Source organism: Jaculus jaculus, chromosome 19, assembly GCF_020740685.1.
Source record: "Jaculus jaculus isolate mJacJac1 chromosome 19, mJacJac1.mat.Y.cur, whole genome shotgun sequence".
NCBI classification, from domain to species: Eukaryota; Metazoa; Chordata; class Mammalia; order Rodentia; family Dipodidae; genus Jaculus; species Jaculus jaculus.
This window is the reverse complement of record NC_059120.1, coordinates 28,880,915-28,905,957: the sequence shown is the minus strand read 5'-3', so window position 1 is coordinate 28,905,957 and position 25,043 is coordinate 28,880,915. Positions and strand designations below refer to the sequence as shown.

General features: G+C 37.4%; 1 protein-coding gene across 2 annotated transcripts in view; it reads right to left on the bottom strand.

The window, feature by feature from the left end:
• Positions 1 to 5,057: 5,057 nt before the first annotated feature.
• Plppr4 (phospholipid phosphatase related 4) overlaps positions 5,058 to 25,043 on the bottom strand; it is a 53,128-nt gene continuing 33,142 nt past the window's right edge. Inside the window, exons 2-7 of one of the 2 annotated variants that reach the window (XM_045138710.1) lie at positions 21,568 to 21,644; positions 17,468 to 17,597; positions 15,074 to 15,269; positions 13,286 to 13,343; positions 12,399 to 12,572; positions 5,058 to 8,997 (exon numbers count right to left, since the gene is read on the bottom strand). In XM_045138710.1, coding sequence (XP_044994645.1) covers positions 7,666 to 8,997; positions 12,399 to 12,572; positions 13,286 to 13,343; positions 15,074 to 15,269; positions 17,468 to 17,594 — 1,887 coding nt within the window. In that variant the 5' untranslated portion in view covers positions 17,595 to 17,597; positions 21,568 to 21,644 and the 3' untranslated portion in view covers positions 5,058 to 7,665. The remainder of the gene's footprint in view (positions 8,998 to 12,398; positions 12,573 to 13,285; positions 13,344 to 15,073; positions 15,270 to 17,467; positions 17,598 to 21,567; positions 21,645 to 25,043) is intronic. The other variant, XM_004663952.2, reaches the window with a different exon arrangement.

The window sequence follows — 25,043 nt, the reverse complement described above, 5'->3', positions numbered from 1 at the left end:
GTTTTAGGGTAGATGCCCAGTAATGGTATAACTGTGTCTGTTGGTATCTCTATAGTCAGCTTTTTCAGGAGTCTCCATATTGCTTTCCAAAGTGGTTGTACCATCCTACATTCCCACCAACAGTGGATGAGTGTTCCTGCTTCTCCACATCCTCACCAGCATTTATTTTCATTTGATTTTTTGATGTTGGCTATCCTTATTGGGGAAAGGTGGAATCTCATAGTTGTTTTAATTTGCATTTCTCTGATGATTAAGGATGATGAACATTTTCTTAAGTGTGTGTTTGCCATTTGTATATCTTCCTCTGTAAACTGCCTGTTCAACTCTGTGCCCCATTTTGTGAGTGGGGTGTTTGTCTTCTTATTGTTTAGAATTTTGAGTTCTCTGTAGATTCTAGAGATTAGGACTCTATCAGTTGGATAACCCACAAATATTTTCTCCCATTCTGTGGGTATTCTATTGGCTTTGCTTATTATATGCTTGTCTGTAAAGAAACTCTTCAGCTTCATATGATCCCATTGGTTGAGTGACTGTTTAAGAACATGAGCCACTGGGGTTTTGTTCAGGAAGTCTTTTTCCATTCTTATATCATGGAAAGTACTTCCTAAATTTTCTTCCAGTAGTATTCAAGTTTCTGGTCTTATGTTGAGGTCTTTGATCCATTTGTATTTGAGTGTAGTGCATGGTGAAATGTGTGGATCAAGTTTTAGTTTCCTGCATGTGGTTATCCAGTTTGTCCAGCACCATTTGTTGAAGATGCTATCTTTTTTCCAGTCTATATTGTTCGGGCCTTTGTCAAATATCAAGTAGCTATAGTTGCTTGACCCAAAATTCGGGTCCTCAAGTCTATCCATTGGTCTATACTCCTGTTTTTATGCCAGTACCATGCTGCTTTTATTTGGCTTTGTAGTATAGCTTTAGATCAGTTATGGTGATACCACCAGAGGTTTTCTTTTGCTGAGGATATGTTTGGATATCCAAGGCCTTCTGCCTTTCCATATGAAATTTGACATCATTTTTTCTATCTCTGTGAAGAACAGTGTAGGGATTTTAATTGGAATTGCATTAAATCTATATATTGCCTTTGGCAGGATTGTTATCGTCACAATGTTAATTCTGCTTGTCCAGGAGCATGGGAGGTCTTTCCATCTTCTCAAGTCCTCCTCAATTTCTTTTTTGAGAGTTTTTATATTTTTGTTGTATAGATCTTTTATTTCCTTGTTTAATGTTATTCCAAGGTATTTTATTTTATTTGTTGCTATTGAAAATGGGACCATGTCCCTTATTTCTTTTTCTGTATCTTTGTCATTTGCATACAGAAATGCTACTGATTTTTGTGCATTGATTTTGTATCCTGATACTTTGCTATAGGAGTTAATCACCTTCAGGAGTTTTGGGATGGAGTCTCTCAGGTCTCTTACATATACAATCATGTCATCGGCAAATAAAGATAACTTAACTTCTTCCTTTCCAAATTGTATCCCTTTTATTTCCTTCTCCTGTCTTATTGCTTGAACTAGGACTTCCAGAACTATATTGAAAAGCAGAGGTGAGAGAGGACATACCTTTCTTGTTCCTGATCTTAATGGGAATTCCTCCATTCTCTCTCCATTAAGTATTATTTGGGCCTTTGGAGCTTTGTATATTGCCTTTATTATGTTAATCTGTGAACCAGCCATGCCGATTCTTTCCAATGTTTTGATCATGAAGTGATGTTGTATCTTGTCAAAGGCCTTTTCTGCGTCTATCAAAATGATCATGTGGTTTTTATGTTTAAGCTTGTTTATGTGGTGTATTACATTGACAGATTTTTGTATGTTGAAGCACCCTTGTGTTCCTGGGATAAATCCCACTTGGTCAAGGTGGATAATGCTTTTGATGTGTTGTTGGATTCGGTTTGCGAGTATTTTGTTCAGGATCTTTGCATCTATGTTCATTATGAAATTCCATAGATAGTAAGGAGTTTTATTATGACAGTCCTATATAATGACCTTTAATCATATTTGCCCTTTTATGACTTTTATACCCATAGCCATGTTTCTGATCCACTTCTATATTCCTAGTATTTCTTCATTCAGTGTTGTGTCCTCTTCCCCCAGCTTCCATAAATTATAGAAAGCAAGTGATAGTCATCTTTTTGAATGTGGCTTACTTAACTTGACAAGCTGACTTCCAATCCCATGTGTTTTCCTGCAAGTTACACAGCTTCATTGTTAGTGGCTGAGTTAAACCTCATCATGCATATATCCCCATATTTTCTTGAACCATTGACAGACACCTATGATTATCTCATAACTTATCTATTTTAAATAGTGGTGCACTTAACCTAAGTATACTTATATCTCTGTGATAAGATGACTTTGGTTCTTTTAGGTATATGTACAGAGGCAGCTGAGGTTCATTATTAGGAAATGTCTATCTGACAATGAATGAGGCTAGTTACTCATGTCTGACATTTTTATGTTTCTAGGATCTACATTTCTTCAAGCCATCTGGAGAATTTTTAGTAGGATATCTAATCCAATTTATGTCTTTAAGATGTTTACCCTACCTGCCTGAAGACTTTATATGAAAAGTATAGGAGAGTAAAAATGGAAGTCTATGCTGAATAAGAGTCCTAGAGCTGAAGATGGGATAGTTAAGGGTTATGATAAACACAGAGATCACCTTTGGGATTTATTATAGAGCTAGTGCTTATCTTGATTTGAAAGAGGTTGGTGATGAAAGGAAAGATTAAGGATAGCTTAGCAATTTTCTTCAGCAGCTATGGTAGAAGGGTTCATTGTTTGCTATGACTAAGAGGGCAAAACAAATTCTAGGATAGAATCTGAAAATTTATTTCAAAAGTACAAAGCTTGAGATAATTACGGATATTTATGTGGATATATAAGTCCAGGAGGTAGTTTCATGCTGTTCATAGGCATCTAGAGAGATGTGATGACTGGAGTTTTTTTTTTTTTTTTTAAAACACATAAGGATAAGAACTAATACTTCTGTTATGAACAATGAAAACCATACCATTTTAAATTTTTCATTTGTATTCATTCAATCCTTATATCTACCGTAAATCATCATTTTTCAGAAAAGAAATTTGAGTCAACCCAGAGTATTTTACTACTCAAGAATCCTGAAAAATAATGTGCTATCTAAATAGATTAGGTGAGAATGTGAGGCCAGTGGGCATTCAAACTATAGAGAAAGCTATAGGTTCTGAACTCTAGTATCTGACTTTGAGATAGAAAAGTAATCTTAATGCTTGGTTCCACATAGTTCTTGAGTTTTCTGTTTTTTTTTTTTTTTGCTCATGTTAGAATAAGAAGATATGTGTACTGTCCTCCTTTATAGATGTACTTTTCTCCTATAGATGACTATAGAGGTGGGAACATTTAAATAAACAACTCTTTTCAAGACACAAACATTGTAAGAAGACAGTTTGTTCCAAAAAATCTGGCTTATACTATGTAAACACTTTGTAAAACATGCTTCAAATAAGAAAAATGTAAATAGCATAGACTCGGTTTCAAAATCTTAAAGTAGATATTTGAAAACTGTTTAACTTCAGGACACAATTAAATAGGCACCCATTTCTTTAAAATTTGCTCATCATATTCTGTATATATTCAATTATAATACTTATGTTAGTAATTGTTTTCATTCATGGTATTTAGTTGAATTCATCTTCAGCCTACTGAACTCCTGTTGTAATCAGATATTTATAATGAGCTTACAATTAAGTGTGTAATGAAAACTAAATCCCTCATTCATCAAGCTGATTAATAATACAAAATATATAATCAAGTTAATGAATTGATCTTGCCAAATGATGATTTGTGTACTCTCAAAGGGAGATATTAGATGAATGCTTTTGAAAGATTTGCTAACTCTGGTCTCAGAATATTCACTTACTCATTCACCATGAAGGAATGGCAAACTTCCTTGCCAAATGTGTTTGGGTGATTTGCTAATCATAGACCAAAAAGGAGCACAGAGATAGGTGTTCCTGCATTCAATGACCTCCTGGTGCCACTAGTTATGTGGCTGTCATTTCTGCATACATTCTACTTTTTCCCATGTGAAACAGGTAATTAGAGTGATATACCAAAAAGAAGTAGTGAGTTCGTAGGTCCCTTTCAGCTCTAAAGCCATATAAAGTGAGGTTGAGATTTAGCCTTTAAGGATAATTAGGAGTTTAAATCTACAGAGACTATTCTCATCTTTCATCTACTTAGAGAAGATCCAATTATAGCAGTGCCCAAGGCCTCCCAGCCAGACTACATTCTTAAGTTTCTTTTGCAGAGAAGTGTTAGAGTTCAAGCCCATTGGGAAGATTATAAATGATATAATTTTGAAGTCAAAATTGATTTTTGTTGATATCCTTACTTTGATCCTCATTTTTAATGTACTATTTATTTCTTTGCTATTTATTTCATGAGACAGAATCATGCAGTACTTGCAGTATGTAAATGTTTTGTGTTGGCTTTTTCATTCAGCATGATTCACTGGAGAGCAATTCAAACTATAGGTATATATATAAGTGCATTTATGATTATTGCTCAATAGTATTCCAGGGAATGGTTGTATAAGTTGTTTAACGATTCAAATATCAAAACACATTTTGCTTGTTCTTAGTCTTTTGCTGTTACTAAATAAAGTAGCATTATCTCTCTCTCTCTCTATTTATCTATATATATGATATGTATATCACATGTATATAACTGTGTGTGTTTGTGTGTAGGTACAATATGGAATAAGAGTGCCCCCTTTGCAGTTGCTGGGATGTGTGATAAATATATGTTTAGTTATTGTTTTAAGAAATTGAAAAACTATATTTATGAATGATTGTACTACTTTATATCAGTGTAAAGAAATTCTCTGAATAAAAATAAAAATTCTAAACAAGAAAACATGTACTTTGAAAACCTTTTCTTTTTCATACAACACTTCTAAACAATTACAAATTCAATTCAGATATGTATTTATTTCCTCCTCTGTTTACCTATGTCCCAAGTTGTTATCCATTCATCCTCTGTCTGGAATAAAAACAAAAAATATGCCAATTTTGATGAAATCTAATCTTTATTTCTATGATGTTAGCACAATATACTCACATGATAGCTCTGATCTGTACTTAACAAAATACATTTATAGCACTTTACAAACGTTATCAGTTTGGAAAACATTGCATAACATTTTATTAAACACAATACTTTATATATTATATATTCATAATTTTATTTACTTTAAAAAGATAACTCTTTTTTTTCAATACTTGGTTTTATCAGTAAAGCACAGCCTAACAAAGGAAGAAATGCTCTCATTAGCAAGTAAGATAAATAGAACACTAAGAAGAGATACCACCTGTTAGTCTGATTTATTTTAAATTAAGGTACCAGTGGAATGTAAACAAATATTTTGTAATTTTTTTTACAAAAGATGTGTTATCAAATATACATGCAGAGGTTTGAGTTCTAGTGTCTATCATTATATTTCCTTAACAATGTGGTATAATTTGTTAAGTCATTAAAAACGGTAGCCTTTGGCACTTTGAGTAGAAAAAGAATATATCAATATCATGTAAAGAAAAAAAATTCAATGACTAGAGAAGTACTTTAAAATCTTTTGTTAAGAAATAGGAAAGATTAGGAAATATCATACCGCACCTGAAATACTGCAGCATGTCTTTCCTTCAGAGTATGAAAGCTGGCCCACCCTTCCCTTGTCACACTGGCAAAGCCAGCAGGAACATGATGGTGGTGATGGTAGGAAGTGGGGAAGGCCATGATTTACTCCCATTTTCCTCTCTGAGAAGGAAATTGCCACAAGGGATATGGTTGAGTCTGTATTTTATTGCCAGAGTTTTCAGTGCTGCTGGTTTCAGCTAATTCCTAATGCCTTAGACCGTCTAAAAAAGTTCTGCCTTTTGTGTGTAGGAACTGCTTGCTAATGGAGTAATTCCTATTCCCTTCTGAACCACTGAAAGCTGAACTGAGGTGTCATTAACCAGCTCTGTTTTATCCTTCTCTCCTCTTGGCAAGCATCAAGTATACATTAGAGTTCTTAAGAAATGGTATAAAAAGCTTTAATACCAAATTTCTAGAACCAAAGATTTCTTAATACTTTATATATTTAACTTGGAAAACACTTCAGAATATTTTGTATTTATCTTATTCTTAATAACATTGGTTTCCTTTGTTTGAGGCTCAAGACTGTATTTAATTCAAAGTAGGTAGCAGAAACAGCTGATTGCATATTAAGCACTAAGGCTGTGCTTATCAGATACTATGAGCATACACTCTTATTTTGTACCGTGAGGTACTTTTATTTACCAATTTGCCTTTTTCTCAGATTCTTTACATCTGTGTCCAATTAGCAAACATACTTTATTAAAGAGGGCACAACCCAAGCATGGTGGCTCTAATTTATGGGTTAGCAGGATATTTTGCCAAAAGGTAATGATCTGGAACAAACATGGATTTTTGGATTACTTATTAATATGGTAACCTATGCCATCTGGTTGGAAACTTGACCAAAATTTTCTGGTAACCCAAGATGTAAATTTTTGGCTCAGATTTCTCATTTATAATTTCGCAGCAGTGTATTTTGCTTTTGTTTAACAAATACAAATGGTTAGTTTTGCTTTTAATATATATAAATATATATGTGTATATATATATATACATATATATATATATATAAATGTATATATATATATACATACACACACACACACACACACACACACACACACACATCATGCCATCGAAAAATTAATCAATAAATTAAGAAGCCATAAAATGGAAACTATGACAACTTCAAAAGATTGTCTGAAATAACATATTTTAACGTATGCAAATTTGCTCACTAAAAGAAATAGAAGTTAGCAGTATCCGTATTTAAATTAAAAGCAAGTAGCAGAAAAAGATGTAGAGAAATACTAGCTATTCTTTCCACAAAATATTCCTACACAATTTCTGATGTATAAGAAAGCATAATTTCAAAGAAATGCACATAAACTCAATTTTTTCACGGAGAGAGCTCTACGAGGAAGCTGCGGGCATCCTATTCTAACACAAAATAGACGGCTCCTCTTAATAAAGTAGTATGTCTTTGACAAGGAGTTGCACACCACTATTTCACAGCTAAATAGAGTTTGAGAGTTTACATGGTATATGCACTATAGCGATCAGCACCACCCATACTGAGCTTCCGGTGCAGACTCTGCAAATGGATAATATATAATACTGCATGGCCTCAGCTGCAGGACAAACCTGCTTTCTGGATTCCCACAGCTAACTATAATGAAAACAAAGCAAAACAGAACAAAACAAAACATCCCCAAAGTTGGCACATTCAGAAAGCTAAATAGTATTCATGGAAGGAAATGACTTTCTTTTGAACTGCCCTCTGCGCATCCTTCATCACAGGTCTTAGGAGAACTTCACACCCTGACTGCAGCTCGGTTGGTTCTCGCGTTGTGCTTTTCCCTCTCCTTGATGTAAAGATCGTTGAGCGATGGGTTCTCCAGAGTAAGAGAGTTCAGGGCTGACGTTGAATCATCCAGTTGGGCAAGAACTTCCCAAGTCCTCTGGAAACAACAACAGAGCCCAGGTACAATCTGCTTGTAGTCTTTGGGCATGGCCCCAAAGGTTGAAGGGCGAGTGCCACTCAGTCTTTGTAAGCCCGGGTGGGAGAGGTTCCTTTGTAGAAGATGTTTCTGGTGTTTTCTGGGCTATTGCTTCGTTCTGGGATTAGGATGATGTTGCCCTTTCTCCGCAGGGTGGAGTCACGCGAGGAGGAGACCGACAGCGTCTCGGAGCCGATCTCGCTGCCCTCCACCGGCGTGACCCGGATGGTGGTGATGCCGTGGTGGTGGTGCTCGCTGTTGTCGATGTTGCTTCTCTTGCGATCTCCAGAGCCAAAGCTGTCTTTGAGGGACTCGCAGCTCTCCGAGTCCCGGTTGAGGTCGTTGAGCTCGTAGGTTTGGCGCAGGCTGCCCTTCTCCGGGGCCTTCCACTTCCAGGAACCGCTGCCTTCGCCCTCGGTGGAGGGGATCTGGATGATGGGCCGGTTGTTCTCGGGGTGGGCCTCCACCCTCACGATGCCGCCGGGCTCGTGGTCCGTCAGGGTCTTGTAGCGGATGGAGCCGGTGCAGGAGACGGCGCTGCCCTCGGCGCTCTTGGGGCTGCTCTGCAGGACGCCCTGCTGCTTGGACATGGCGATCACCTGCATGATGCGGGGCTGGCTGTTGCTGCGGCTGCAGGCCACCGTCTTCTCGGCTGCCTTCAGCCACTTGGCCCTGGCTGAGCTGCTTTTGGGTGAGGCGTTGATGTTCTCCTGGGTCTCCTCTGGGATGTGCACCAGCTGCGAGGAGCCGGGGCGGGACTGGATGGACACTCGCGGGCCTCCGGGGATGCTGTTGTTACACGTGGGCACAGTGCCCGGCTGGATCTTGAGGTACTGATTGCCCGGGCCATGGTGGTCTCCGTTCACCCCTACCCTCGCGGGCTCCGAGCTGGATCGCATCTCTATGGACCTGGGTGGTGACTGACCTCCCCCGGGCTCAGTGTCCATCACCTGCAGGGACATTTTCCGGCTCTCGTTCTTACTCTTCCACTGGGTGAGGAGCTGCTTGGAGCGTGCTGAGTCCATGGAGGCGTGGATGCTGGCGTTTCTTCTCACTGGGTCCTCTACGGATGGGGTGTTGGCCCTGGGCAGGGTGTTGCTGAAGGTGACCATGTTCTCTTTCCCCATGGGGCTTCGTGGAGTGATGATTTCCACGTCGGCGTTGGCCCGCTTGAGGTTCGTTAAGGAGCTGGCATCTCTGTGGTTGCGGCTGAGGATGCCTTCGGTGTGAGCGATCCCATCACTGCCGCTGCCGCTTTTAGCTGATAAGGCCCTGCTGGGGTCTTGATTGAGGTCTGTCAGAGACCTGAGGGCGTCTCTGTGCTGAAGCATACTTTCTTCACTCGGCAGAAAATTCCCCACTGCATACAGGCCCTATTGTTCAAAGGAAAATAAAATATATCACTCACTGGAAGACAGCTTCTCTGGTAGTATCCGCTGAAGCGTGTGACTAGGGTGAGCCCTCTGTGTACATTACTCATCAATATGAGTAACAAAAGTGCCATCACTCTGAGGAATAGCCTGTAACCCGTACCATACTTCACTGAACTAATTGCTCAGAAATACAGATAATTCTTTACAAGCCAACCAGATGGTTTTGCCATACATCCCGAGTGTTTTGGGGAAAAAAGACAGACAGGAAGAAGGACATTTTTCTGCGTTCAAAGCAATTCATTTTCCTGGACTCAGGAACTTCTTGTTGCATGATACCCTGAGAAGCTGGCATGACCTATTATATCTTTCATTTTCATTCATACTTTATGATGGGAAGCAAAAGACTTGCAAAAAGTACAGAACAATGGGTCATTCATGAAACACTGCAGCAGGTCTTGAACTGAGGTCAGAGACAGATATCATTATGAGTCACACTGACTCAGCATTGCGTTGTCAGCCGGGTACAGGGCACAGGGTGTTCTTGGCAGTGAAGACAGAAACTAGCCCTCCACTCAGGCACCCCCATTCTTTCACAATTTATACTTGCCTCCAACTGGAAAACCTGGGTAAAACCAATGCCTTACTCTAAATATGGACCAAATTTTATTTCATTTTGTCTTCATACTTGGTCATTAGAGGTTTAAATGAAAAAATCTAAAATTCAAGTTCTACACAGGTGTCTAATGCATCTTCACTTTTCAGGTTTTGAGGTAATTGGGTTAAAATCAGGCAGAAAATCAATTAAGCATTGCCAAGTTCAGTACAAGATAGCCAGGTCTTCTTTTTATGTCTAAGCAATGGAGTTTCATGGATTTCGTAATTTGCAGAACGTTTAACAGTGAACAACAGCACAGGGTTGAACTTTCCATGATCCTCCTGTCCCAAGTCGTGTATGCAAAATTCTTCCTGGCATCGTTTTGAGACACTTTCACTACATGGCCCTGGTCGGCTTTAAACTTGTAAATTTTCTGCCTCAACCTCCTGGTATTACAGGCCTTCACTACTATGCCTGACTTCTGCTTTTAACGCCTGGTTAAAATCTTCTTCAACAGTATCTACCCAAGCTCTTACCATCAGTGCTCTCAAGGATGAACATAATGTTCTACTAATAAGAGTAGTACATTTGTCAGTTTGGGCAAACCGCCCTCTAACTTTTACATTCTGACTCTGTTGTCTAATAACTGTTAATAGGACTGTTTAATTCTTGGTATGAAAGAAATGGACACAGATGGTTACTATCCATCTCTTTTAGTGCTGGTACTAGAAATCAAACATGGGCTTATGCCCCATTATCTTTATTTTGTAGCTGAAGAATTAGGTTGCTGAGAGGCCAAATAACTTGGCCAAGTGGCAGGAAATTTGAAATCCTCACTCCCATCCTTTGGTCTGTAAAGCCCTTGTGAATTTCAGGACACCTTCATCTCACACAAGTACAAAGACAATACATGAATCAAAGAGTAACATTTCTCAGTCTTGTTTCTTATGCTGCACTGACTCATGGCCAATAGGTACTCCCATGACTGCCCAGGCTTACGCACCATTGATGCCCTAACTTTAATGTTATCCTTTCTCCTTCAACTGAAAAAAAATGTAAGAATGCAGTTCAAAGAGACAGTGCCTGGGCTGGAGAGATGGCTTAGCAGTTAAGGTGCTTGCCTGCAAAGCCAATGGACCCAGGATCAATTCCCCATGACCCATACAAGCTAGATGCGTAAGGTGGCACATATGTCTGGAGTTACTTTGTTGTTGGGCACCCTGGGGTACTTATTCTCTCCCTCTCTCTGATAAATATAAAATAAAAATAGAGACAGTGCTGGTTCCACTAGCTTATAAAGAGTAAATCAATGTACACTTTAGTACTTTTACTATTTTTTATGACTATCTTTTTGTAATTCCATTCTCAAGAGCATGGAGACCGCAAGATTGAGAATTCCACCTATGGACAAGTAACTTATTTCAGTCAGCTCATCTCAGTTTCCTTCACTTGCATATTGGCTATGTATATTGGTTTTTTTTAACCTTTATGTTCTGACAATTTTCATGCTCAAAATAACTATAATGATCATTCTACTAGATTTCTGAATCTATAGATCCAACCCTGATTGCTTTTTTTGTCCTTTAGACACAATTATGCATCTTTGATTCAACTGAACTGCTCATCTGCTCCCCCCACACTCCCTCCCTGACACCAGTCTTTCTCTGTATCTATCCTCTATTTGGTCAGCTAAGGAAGTCACTACTAGTCCAGTCTTCCAAGCTAGAAATCTCTCTCATTCTTTTTGCTCACCACGTTTCATTTGTTCTTTCACAGGCCCATCTCTTTGCATACATATTTTCTTCTCTTTCAATGCCCCTCTTGCTTTCCTTACCTTAAGAAACTATATTTGGGGCTGGAGAGATGGCTTAGCAGTTAAGCGCTTGCCTGTGAAGCCTAAGGACCTCGGTTCAAGGCTCGATTTCCCAGGACCCACGTTAGCCAGATGCACAAAGGGGCACACGTGTCTGGAGTTTGTTTGTAGTGGCTGGAGGCCCCAACACACCCAGTCTCTCTCCCTATCTGCCTCTTTCTCTATCACTCTCAAATAAATAAATAAAAATAAGCAAAACAAAATTTAATAAAAAGAAACTATTTTTTCCAACCCCATAACTACTCTGAAGACTTGCCTATATTTCTTAGATAGCTTACTATATCCAAGATACTGCATTTATACACTAAACATGTAGCCGCTTACATTTATGTTAGCCTTTGAACTATAAACTTTTAAGGACTACTTCTTATTTTTTTCATTATACTAATGTTCATTATAGTAGCTTCCCGTGAGTAGATACTGAATAAATGTAAGATTGAATTAATGAATGCATTCATGGCTGATTGAAATGGGAAATCTCAGTTGCCCTATATTGCAAATATTTACCTTGGAGATAAGATTTTAAAGAAACATAAAGAATTTACTGTTAGTTGGGACATACTACCTTCAAGACTGTATTGTTGGCAAAATTTTAAACTGTTCACTAAACCTTCATTTTCACTATTCTTACTTTCACATCCACAAAATTATAATAAAGATATTAAGAATTATATATAGATTTTCTCTTTCTGTGTTTGCTATAAGGTTAAAAACAATAATTCTTCTCAAATCAATTACTGGCTCATAGTTAGAGCTCTATAATTCATTTCATTGAAGGTGAGATACACAGTTTGGCTTAGGGTAGAGATGCAGCCAGAGACTTTGTCATGCACATAAAATTCCACAAGTAAATGACTATTGTACAAGTAGACATGCTTTTTCATTTTAAACTGTAGTTTATATTATCATCATTATCATCATAATGTTATTTACCAAATACAGTGCAATTCCTCCTCCTATTAGAAAGCCACAGTAGACATCAACTGGATGGTTCTTATACTGTGTTATCCGTGTTAGCCCGCAGATGACACCACAGATGATAAATGTGAAGACCAAGAGAGGTTTCAGAAGCTTAGAGGAATCAGTTAATGTGGAATTGAAGTACATCTTAAAAATGAAAGAAGTGGGGTAAGAAGATTAGAAGGGTCATTCTACCAGAAAATCCTAATCAAGTAAAGTGTTTGACTCAAAAGTTTAACTGATACACTACCCTTAACATCATTTTATCATTTCACTGCTCTTGCAATGGCTATATTATCTACCTTCTGAGAAGAAAAATACATAAGAAAATTTACAAGTAAAACATTTCATCAAATAAGGAACAGATCATCCATCTAATGATATGAAAGTATGAAAAATATTGAACCAGTAGACTTACACTGATAATCCTAATCTCCATATTATTCATTACAAAATTTAAGTTCATTTTTTCTCACAACACTTCACAATGTATTATGTTAATCAAATGTAACACCTGTTCCTTCATCAAATTGACAGTGACCTAGAATGTAAATATTGAAATTCTGGTGCATTTGTTTTTGCATATTTAATGAAATCCCTTTATTTTTAGTATTCTTAACATTAATGTATTTCATAACATTGTCTCACAATGTAACACAATAAAAAGATACAGGCTAAATACTTTTATGATGATATGGAGAACAATCCCTTAGATCATTTTTATAGCAGCAGATGATATTTGCTGTGATGCCATTATGTTGAAGGGCTATATGACTAAACTTAATAATCTCCTGGAGACAAAACCCATTCTTCTGATTTTCTGTAGGCTACAATTTAATGACAAGGAACCAATTACTTACTGAAACATACACAGCTGCAAAGGCTGCAAGGGTCGCATGTTGGGATGGGAATGACTTCCTGCCAAAGAAAGACAGTCAAATTAGGCCTTTTAGCTCAGATACACTGCCAGAAATCATCTCAAGAACACTGAGTGGTTAAGTTTTTCAACTTAAGCCACAAAGCAATAAGCAACAACCTTAGTTTATGTTTAGCTTGCTGAAGAAAACCAGAGTTGATATATTGTAAAAAATACCCTGATGCCCACCATTAGTGTTAAAGAATAATAGTAATAAAGTTTTAACTAAATATAAATACTACATTAGCAAAAATTATACCACTGAAATGATTTTTAGAAGTAGAAATGGATTGGAGCACATGTTACTTATCCTTTGGTATTAGAATTATACCAATTTGAAGGAAAAGTTAATAATATATAGGTACATTAAAACTTTTTCTGTCCTCCAAAATAATTTCACTATAATAAAGATTTTGAACAACTTCATACAAATGTACTTAAATGTATTTGTGTATTACATAATATATATAACAAATACTATTTTAGTAAAATGTTTCTTCCTTTTTTCTCTTCAAAATTATTATTTAAAGAAAAAAAAATTATCATCTCAAGGATCACAGAACATTTTATTTAGTTAAACAATTGAGGGACCAAGGTCAGTTCAAACACAAGACAATGAAAAAGACAGAAGATAGATTAGAGATTTCCTGTAATAAAATAAAGAATTGGAAATAATAAGATTAACTTATATTAGTGCTTCCATAACTATTTGGTACTTACTATCCAAGAGATAAGAAAATGTAACGGCATTGATAAACATTATAGAACACATCTTGAATGCAGGTTCAATTTTTTTGGATGGTCCATGAGAGATTGAATATGTATAATCACTGAATATAAGTTATAAATCTTCAAGTGTACCTCTGAATTTTTTCACTCTTCAACACTTCTTTGAGAACTTCTTGAATGAAAAATCCCGCTCTTATTATAATTGTTAATACCACACATCTCTCTCCACTCTATTTCCTTTAAACCTCTCAGGTACTTTCTTTTGTTGTTTGAGTTTTACTTTGTCAACTGAAAAAAATTCAATAACTCACTACTTTCTTGAGTTAGTAGTTCTTTATTATTTGAAACATAAAGCCAGAAGCAATTTATATCTTATAGGTTCATCCAAACTATCCCAGATATCATTCCTTCTCAAACTTGAACAAATTATGTTTTACTTGATACAAACATAAACCTTTGTTAAAAGATAGACTGGAAATATAATGATCTTAGACTTTCAGTCTTCCCCAGAAGCCAGTCTGGTATACCATGTAAGCCATGACTGATCATTAATATTCTAAAATAAGCCATTTACGGTAACCCAATACCACAGTGAGTAGATCATAAAACAAGAGGAGAATTCAGTGAAATGAGAACTCACTGCAAGACTGTAAAATTAAAATCCAGGGACCAAAAGAAAGATTTCGAATGAGTCACTAACAAATTTCTGTATTAAAGTCACAAGTGCAATGAAAAGAAAATAAAATCAAAATTATTATGACTTGAGGCTGGAGAGATGCCTTGGTGGTTAGGGCATTACAAAGTAGAGCATGCATCTGGAGTACATTTGCAACAGGTGGAGGCCCTGGCATGCCCATTTTCATTCTCTCTCTCCTTGCAAATAAATAAATAAAATATTTAGAATAATACTATGACTGAAAAAGGAATGCTTAAGAGGATACCCCCAGCAATTATTGTGTGATAAAATGCTGACATGGAATGTACTTAGAGTTCAGTTTCTAACCTGCCACTGTTGATAACTGTAAGGTCAGATCCTGAGCAAATATCTTCCACAATATAGGAATTTTCTTTGCAAGATACATTCAAAGAGGTATAGTTTGGCTTGCACACAGTCAGAAAGTATGGTGCCTGGTACCCTGTGGACAGTTGTATGATATCTGTAATGAGAGCTGTGGAGCACAGTCCAAACACGTGCACACCTGGAAGCAGAAATAGAAACATCATCATCAAGTTGGTGGCTAATACTGAAGTTGTTTCAGCATCAATCACATTTATTACACATCAACAGGTCAATGTGGTATGTTGTAATATGTTAGCCTTATTTTTAAAACTGCCTAGAATATTTCAAAACATTTAAATAGATATTTTAAGGTAAATTAAGTATAATAAGTATTTCCAAAGTAGTAAGTCAACTTTAGGTACTTTAACTCTAGTCACAGTCACCAAACATTTTTTCCTACAAACCACACATCCTGTTGGAATGCTAATTAAATAGAGAGGAGGAAAGGTTACCATGGAAATGATCAACCATATCCTGGGTAGCTCTGAGACCCTGCTGTATTTGAGGATGACTTTTTCAAATCTCTTGCCAAATTATACTTTTTCATGTTTGTCTTCTAGTATTAGTCTTAAACAAACTATAAATCCCCAAACTCTAAGCTTTCTTGACATCATTGCTTGGATTACCCTTCAGATATAACTCTCAAGTCTCACCTACTCCTTCCATGACTATCTGACTTGATCTCCGGGACTTTGATTCATGAGTTGCTCCCAGAAATATTTGTGAGAGCCACTTGTATAAACTCTTTCCTAGCCAGCTCCAGATCATTTTTCATTTAGTTTCCTAATAATTACCATCTCTTCACTATGTCCCCAATTCCTTCACACCAAGGATTCATGACACAGGAAATCTATTTCTACATTCTCCCCCCTAGTAACATGTATAGAGTCCACTCTTAACTCTTGATCATAGGTCATCCTCAGGTACCTGGAGCATGTTAAGGCACGGCTTAAGATTTGCATGGTCTAGGTAAAGAATTTGAGTAAGAAGAGGAACCCGACTTATGTTGCCTTTGAAAAATGAGAATCAATGGGTTTATGGAGGATGAGGTTGTTGATAGCATGTTTTTCTATTTGCATCTTAAGTTATGGAAATTTTTCTTTGAGCTCAGTGACTTGTCCTGGAGTTTTATTTTCTGGGCTCAGATGATACTAATGTGATCATTTTTTTTCTTGCCATCTTAATATGTCTGTAATAAGATACTTGGAGGGACAGAGTTTAGAGAATCAATCAGATCAAATAGTTTTCATGGCAAAGAAGGCTTCATTGAATTACTTACTGGGTATTACATATTTCTTTGAGATTAAATGCTATAGGTAAGGATAATCTTATACTACATTAGGTATGACTATAAAATATTTAGGTTGGTGCTATGTATTATGGATGACCACTTAAGTCAGATGAAAAAATCAATAAGCTGGGCATGGTGGCACACGCCTTCAATCTCAACACTTTGGAAGCAGAGGTAGGAGAATCGCCATGTGTTTTAGGTCACTCTGAGACTACATAGTGAATTCCAGGTCAGCCTGAGCTAGAGTGAGACCCTATTTCAATGCCCCCCCCCTAAAACAATCAGTGACCAGTGACTTAAGTTACATTAAGATTGTCCTATGCTAATTAGAAGATGATGCTTCAGAAACTGAGGTGGCTCAGATGCTGTTGAGCCAGGTCTATTGATGTCTTATAGGTCTTATTTTAAAAATAGGAGGTAAATTTAGGAGGTAAATCTAATTGAGGAAAGTAGCCACAATGCAGCACCCAGTGGTGACATTTCCATGTGCAGTAACTTCCGGATGAAAGCACTCTAAGATAGGGCATTATTAATGTGAATAAAGTAACTTTGGAAGAGTTATCAATTCATGCTGGTCTTTATTTCCCTTAAGAAAAACTATACCAAACATATCTATATCATAGCACTTGGGAGATTAAGGCAGTAAGATCAGGTCAACCTTGGCTATATAGGTAATTTGAGATCAGTCTGGATGTTCTGCCTTAAAAACAAACAAATAACTAAACAATAAAATAAAATATTAAGAAATTAAAAAGAAAGGTAAAAATATTCACTATGGAGCCTTTTAAAGTAAATTAGTGCTTTAACACAATACACTGAAAGACATGGCATCTTAGCTCTCAAAACAAGGATGGCAAATGTAAATAATATTTCAGACACAAAGTCTAAATTTTTGTATTTTAACATTTGCTTCTTATAATGTAAAACATATATAAACTTATACATCTAAATTATAGCTTTAGAAACTTAATGTTTGGAATTAAACATAGCATTTCTATTTGAAGAAAAATACAACATTTCCTTTCTTTATGGTTCCCTATACCCACCTACAAATCTGACGGCTCTTCTGAGAAAAGAGTTGAAGTTGCAGCCCCCAGCATTAATGTTAGGCTCCAGTCCAACCCCATTTCTTCTTTTGGAGAGGCAACAGTACAGAATTCCCTCTCCCACCATAATCTGCAAAGCCAAAACAGTGTCAGGTAGAGGGTTGGGATAACAGACTAACAAGTGTAAATTAAGCACATATCACTCATCAACTTAATACAGCAAAGATGAGACTTTCTCAAGTGCCTTAGAGGTATAAGCAATTTCTCCTGGATAGTTAATAGGCCACAAGAAAAGGGCCATTGTGGCAATGCAAGGAGATGAGGGAGATGTGGCCAGATCGGCTCTACTGGGTACTGGGCATATGTGTGAGACTATCCAAGTCTTGCAATATAGTTACAACAATCTGCCCTTAGTCCTTTGTCCTAAACTTCGTGACAAATATTCACATACTGGCTGATTCTCTCCTAACTCTGAGAGTTTTGACATTTGAAATGAACATACCAGGAAGAATAAAATAAATGTGGACATTGGAAATATTTGACTAGTAGTTTGGGTCAGTGTTGCAATCAGTTCCACATTGCTGGGACAAACATCCAGTGAGACATAGTTTATAGGAGGAAGGGGTTTATTTCAAACCTTACAAATTCCACTGGTGGAATTTCATTGGTGGAAGAAGCTAGCTCCCTTCTATAAATCCAAGCAGAGAGACATCATCAACAGCCAGCACCACCAGCAAGCACAAAACCACCAGAGATAAAATTGCTTTGAACACACCTACTATGGCTAGACTCAGATCTACCACCAGTGACACACTCCTAACAGTAGGGATCTGCCTGCCAAAGGCTAAAGCTGCAGACTCATTTTGCTCGCTCCTGTTGTTTATTGAGGTAGGGTTTCACTTCAGCCCAGGCTGATTTGGAATCCACCATGTAATTTTAGTCTGGCCTCAATCTCATAGCAATCCTCCTACCTCTGCCTCCCTAGTATTAGAATTAAAGATATGCACCACCAAGCATGGTTCTAAGCTCAATTTTAATAAAACACTTGAGTTTGTGGGCCATCCACTTAAAGCATCACATTCAAGCTACCACAGTCAATAAACCAATCTGTAATTTAAACTGAAGGAACAATATGTGGAAAGCATGTGTGAGTATAAAAATCTGTCACTCAGGGAATAGCTGTCCCATAACCACTTCTACAAGGATGACACCATGTTTTCTGTCTCACCTGGTAGCCACTCTCCACATGTGGCTACTGAGCACTTGAAATACAGGAACTGAAAATGAGCTAAATATTTAATGCTATTTAACTGTATTATATTAACTTTTTAAATTAAGTCAGTTTAAACTTGAAAAAGGCCTCTGTGGCTAGGGGCTATGTTATTGGAAAATATAGATTACAAGAGAATCCAGGTACACAGCTGGTATTTCCTAGGGATATGACATTCAGAGTACATGTTCATAACAGACAGTGAGTCATGTTACAGTGTTTGGACTATTTTAAGGTAAGAAAATGCTCTCTGATGTAGAATTTAAAAATATTTTTATTTGTTGCGAGGACAGAAAGAGAGAGAGAGAGAGAGAGAGAGAGAGAGAGAGAGAGAGAGAGAGAGAGAGATATTGAGAGAGAGAGAAGGAGGAGGAGGGGAAGAAGGGAAAGGAAGGGAAACTATGGGCATGCCATGCCAAGGCCTATTACCACTGCAAATGAACTCCAGATCCATGTGCCACTTTGAACATCTGGATTTACATGGATACTGGAGAATTGAACTCTGGTTGTTAGGCTCTGTGAGCAAGCACCTTTAACCAAGGAGACATCTCTCTAGTCCCGTGCTATAGGACTTTAATACATATGAAGGCTTTGGAAGAACTCTGTATTCGTGAGGAGTCCTTTCTTCAGGAACCTTTCTTTGAACCCTCCTGCTACACCACAAAGTGAATTACACCTCCATCTACTTAGTTTCTTATTTTTTTAATTGATAACTTTGTTATATGAGCATACAGTAATTTGACTGTGTTTCCATTCCTTTCCACTCTTTCCCTTCACCTCTGGCCCCCAGCACCTGAGGAACTTCCTTTTTCAAGGTAATTCTTCCTCTGCTTTGTGTCATTATTTATGTCTTCCTCTTGCTCTCCTTGACAAAATGTAGATTGACTCAGAACTGTGCTGGTCTTGTGGGGGGTGTCATTAACCACTGTGTGATTAGGAATGAAGCAGTTACTTCATGTCAGGAAGATAACACCCCATAGCATGCCTATGTACCCTGTAGCTCTTACATTCTTCTCACCCTTCTTCTGCAATGTTCCCTGAGTCTCACAGAGCCGATAGAAATCTTTAGTGTTGAGGTTTTGACAGCCTATTTTCTACTTTGAAGAGTTCTGAGTTTCTTTGGTATCTAGCACCATTTCCATAGATATGGTTCTCTGGCCAGCAGTGAGAGTAGCACTCACTCATAGTATTGCTAGGACTACCTCTTCAGTGTTCTCTACGCCCTGGTGGGTGTGATAGAGAGAGATAAATCCTGGGCTTTGTCATCTTTTCATTTGGGTGAGCCTTGGCTCTCCCTGGAATTTTCCACCATCATCTATGGCCTGCCTGAATAGAGCAGAGCTGAACCCCATTTCACTTAATGCCTAGTCCTTCTCTCTAGCATAGCTGAACTTAGGTGTATGTGACTTGTTTGTTTGACTGCCTGTCATGGGTCTAGGATCTTCTAAGGAAAGAGCCATTTCCTACTAACTTTCATTCTCATTGCTAGCACAGGGCCTGGAACTGTGGGATTTGTGTTTGATGGTCCTTACTGCAAGACTCATGTTTGCAAACTAACATGGAAATCTGTATAGTAAGCAAGATTTGAGTGTATGTTTTATTAATACAAAACATTTTTAAGTATTTGAGATTATGTGCCTAACAAACCTTTTTTTTTTTTTTTTTTGTTTTTTTTTTTGTTTTTTGGAGATAGGGTCTCGCTCTATCTCAGGCTGACCTTGAATTCACTATGTAGTCTCAGGCTGGCCTTGAACTCACTGAGATCTTCCTACCTATGCCTCCCGAATGCTGGGATTAAAGGCGTGCGCCACCATGCCTGGATTTGTGCCTAACAAATTATTGTGAAATTAATAGTGATTTGGATAAATAGTATAGGTGAAGTAAGTAGGATCTCGAGAGACACTAATAGCTTTTCCAGATACAAAGGATCTTGCCAGCATGATGACTAGATTTATAGTTAGAATTAGGTGTCTGAGGGAAGCTTCTAAGTTCTTATTGCCAGTTTAGGTTAGCATTTATTTTGTTAAGTGCTTAAAATAAAGCTTATTGGTTATATTTAGTTCTGCAAGTAATGTGGCATATGGACCACTAAAATGATTCTTAATTTGTATAAACCTTTTAGAAATAGTTCTCTCTAAGGAACTTGGCATACTACCCCACAAGTGAAAATCACATGGCATGAAAACTCCTCGAATGTCAGTCAGTAGAGAAATAATTTGAAGGAATTTATTTCAAATGATTGAATACCAACCATCTTTACTTATTTACAAATATCTTCTTGCATTATTACTTCAAGTATGACCTGGGAAAGCTTAAAGTTCTATGTTCTGTGTAGATAGACATGATACAATACACCATTTACCCAAAACAATATAATTAAAATTCATCATCTCAGAAAAATAAACTGCCCATGATAATACTGATATATAGATAGTGTTTAGAGAACTTGGGCTAGATTCTTGGTTTTCTGTTACCTTCTAGAACTGGGATTACAGGCATACATAGCCAGATCCATACATGTAAGTGGGATCTGGAGATTCAGCTTCTGCCAGTCTCAAGACTTCTGGCTCTTATGATTGGGCAGGAAGCACCCTCAGCTGCTGACCATCTCTAACCCTTGCCTCCCCCGCACCACCCCACACGCTTTTGCTGCACTAGTGTTTTTGGTGGTTATTTACCATGACACCAGATTTTAATTTCTAGGTTTTTGTTAGCTATTTGGACAGTTGTCTTTCCTCTTGGATTGGTGAGTAGCTTGGTAGATCCTGGATGTTTTTGAAAAAGAAGACAGAGATATTCAATTTGTGAGCATGTTTTGTTTTATACCTACCTAATTTGAAAACTGGGTAATCACATATGACTGCCAAAAGGAGAACTTTTCTATATTGTCATTGAGGATGTATTAATCTAAAATATAAAAAATGATTTTAAAACTTAAAAAAAAAGACTGACACATTTTCCCTTTTTTTACATTTTATTTTTATTTATTTATTAGAGCCAGAGAGAGAAAGTGAGAGAGAGAGTGAGATGGGCATGCCAGAGCCTCCAGATACTGAAAACGAACTCCAGACGCATGCGCCACCATGCTTATGTGGGACCTGAAGAATCAAACCTGGGTCCTTAGGCTGAACAGGCAGACGCCTTAATCACTAATCTCTCCAGCTCTTTTTTTTTTTGTTGTTGTTGTTGTTTGTTTTTGCTTTTACAGGGTAGGGCCTCATTCTATCTCAGGCTGACCTGGAGTTCACTATGTAGTCTCAGGGCGGCCTTGAACTCACAGCAATCCTCCTACCTATGCCTCCCAAATGCTGGAATTAAAGGTGTTTACCACCACACCTGGCTCACATTTCACATTTTCATTTCTTTAATAATAATCCTGTGAAAATTGTGGTTCTATTTTCAGTTGTGTCATGATTCATACCTTATCTATGAATCTAAATTTCATCAGAATTTACTGACGTAGTTCCATTGGGGAAATGTGTATTTTCAGTTGTGTCATGATTCATACCTTATCTATGAATCTAAATTTCATCAGAATTTACTGACGTAGTTCCATTGGGGAAATGTGTCTTACAGCCTAATATATTCTCAAATGACCTTGAAATTTCCAGAACTGTATTTTTGGTATTTTTATTTATTTATTTGAGAGTGACAGACAGCGAGAGAGAGAGAGGGAGAGAGAATGGGTACGCCAGGGCCTCCAGCCATTGCAAACGAACTCCAGACACATGTGCCCCCTTGTGCATCTGGCTAACATGGATCCTGAGGAATTGAGAGCCTCGAGCTGGGGTCCTTAGGCTTCACAGGCAAGCACTTAACTGATAAGCCATCGCTCCAGCCCTTTTGGTATTTTTATATGCAAAAAAACTGCCATGCCAAGAAGGTCTATCTAACATTTCTGAAGTGAGCATGAAATATGGATAGAATTAGAGTAGTCAGTATTTTAACATTACCCAATAGACTCTCTCATTATGGATCATATTAATTGTCTCTTAATTCTTCTATTCACTTACTTTTTATCTGATGTCACTGTATGAATTTTCAAAATGATTCATTTTGATTTGAAGAGAATTCTCAAGGTTAGAGAACACGCTTCCTGATGCATTTCTAGATACTTCTGATCATGATTCCCTTTTGTTAAAAGCATTAATGTAGTTAGTTTTGTGTGTGTGTGCACGAGGGTGGGGTGAGGGGCCCACATGTCACATATGCACCACTTTGCACCATGCTTTACAAAGGTGCAAAATAACTGAACCTTGGCCAAAAGACTTTGCAAATAAGTGCCTTTAACCATGGAGCCATCTCCCTTCCCTAGTCATACACACACACACGCACACACACACACGCACACACACACACACACACGCACACACACGTAAAATTTTTGTCATTTTCAAATAAAATTTGTTTCTGTTAATTCTCGTCCATCATCATGCTCCTCCCTGCCATCTCTTCTTCTCCTTGTATTTTTCCTCCTTCAGTTTATTTGTCTTATGTATATTTTTGCCCATTATTCCACCCTTTCAGTTCATCTGTTTATAGCCACTTTTGGTTATGGCTCTTTGTCTATATTAAATGGCATAAAGTAAAAGTACAAGGATTATGTCAAGTATCTTTCCATAGTATTCTCTTCTGTGCTGTGTCTAAACCTGAGAAGAACACAACTTTCATGGGTCCATGTCCAATATAGATGGGCTTAGGGAAGAGATTCTGTAAACAACTGCTTCAGGGGCATTATTGCAAGTGAATACCATCTTATTATTTTAAGTGTCCTGACCCTGGAATAGTCACCAAGGGAGAAGTCATAACCCAAAGCATCTTCCTTCTTCAAACAATGTGACATTCTTTATCATAACTTCTTCAATGCTTAAATTTCCAGTGGGTATCATTTAGAAATTCTCAAAAATTGAATATTCTACATATTGATTGCAAAGTCTTCTAAAGCCAAGCTTAGCTTTTAGGAACTATAGTCAAATTCTGATAGAATTCTTCTATAAGGTCATTTGCATTCATCTTTACACAAAACATACTCTAACTATATTTCCAGAAGGAAAATGCACACCTTTTTCTATTCATGTAAATTTCATAAAGCTTTATGATAAACCTAGATGTTCTGTATTGTTTTCTTTGAGAAACAATCTCTTAGGATTTAAATAAAATGCATGTTTTATTATTGCTCTAAAATAAATGAAAATTGCAAGCTAAGGATGAAATTTTGTAACTTAAGGGAAGCTTCAGAGAAATAATAATGCATCTGATAAACATGATTCATTTTTACAGTTTCATGTATAAGATTATGTTTAAGCATAAAATATCTGAGAAAACACTAAATGACTCATATTTAAATTGCTGTACAAAATAGTTGATCTGCCCATTGTTCACGTGAACATCCTTTAAAAGAGTGTTGCTGATAGGACATCTTTGCTTGACTTTCTCTTCCGTCCGTGCAGATGGGTGAAAATAAAGCTCCCTTCTTGTACTCTAAAATCCATTCCAGGGTCTGGGTTGCCTGTGCAGACTGTGTGCAGGTGGGCAGGCACTGCAGTCTGGGGTGAATAGACCAGACCCCTGTTTCCCAGCTTCTCCCACCACCCTGGTCTGGGTTGTCTGTGCAGACAGTGTGTGGGCAGAATAATGGATGCCTCCAATGAAATCATACAGAAATAAATAGAAATTCATTCCCAAAATGAAAACACAACCATCAATGAGACCCTGATCAAAAAAGCAAAAATGTTGCTTAACTGGAAGCAAATCATCAAAGAATCAACAACTGTATCAATGAAATTGATCAGAATCATCTCCTAGAGCATTCAGCTTTTGACAGAAGGCTTAACTTGATTGAAGACAATGCTAGAACCCTCCAAAGAGATATGAATAAATTGAAGATGAGCCAAGAAATGGAAGATCTCAACAACTAGTTGATTAAGCTTAATGAAGACTTATTCAAATATAAGAATGAATTTCTAGGATGCATCAAGAAAATAAGAAATTGAAATTGTACCTCAAAAATGAAATGGGTATGATGCAAAATAACACAGCAGAAAACAAAAATCAAATAGAAATTATAAAAACCTCTCTAGAACCCATCATCACCAAAGTTACTCATGTGGAAGACAAATCCTCTGACCTGGAAGACTAGACAGAAAAAACTGATCAGGAGGCTAAAACCTTTGAAAAGTTCAAAAAATCAAGTTAACAGAAAATGAGGGAACTGTGGGATACCCTAAACTGACCAAATATCCAGATCATGGGAATACCAGAAGGAGAAGAAATCCATGCCAGAGGCATAGAGAACATATTCAACAA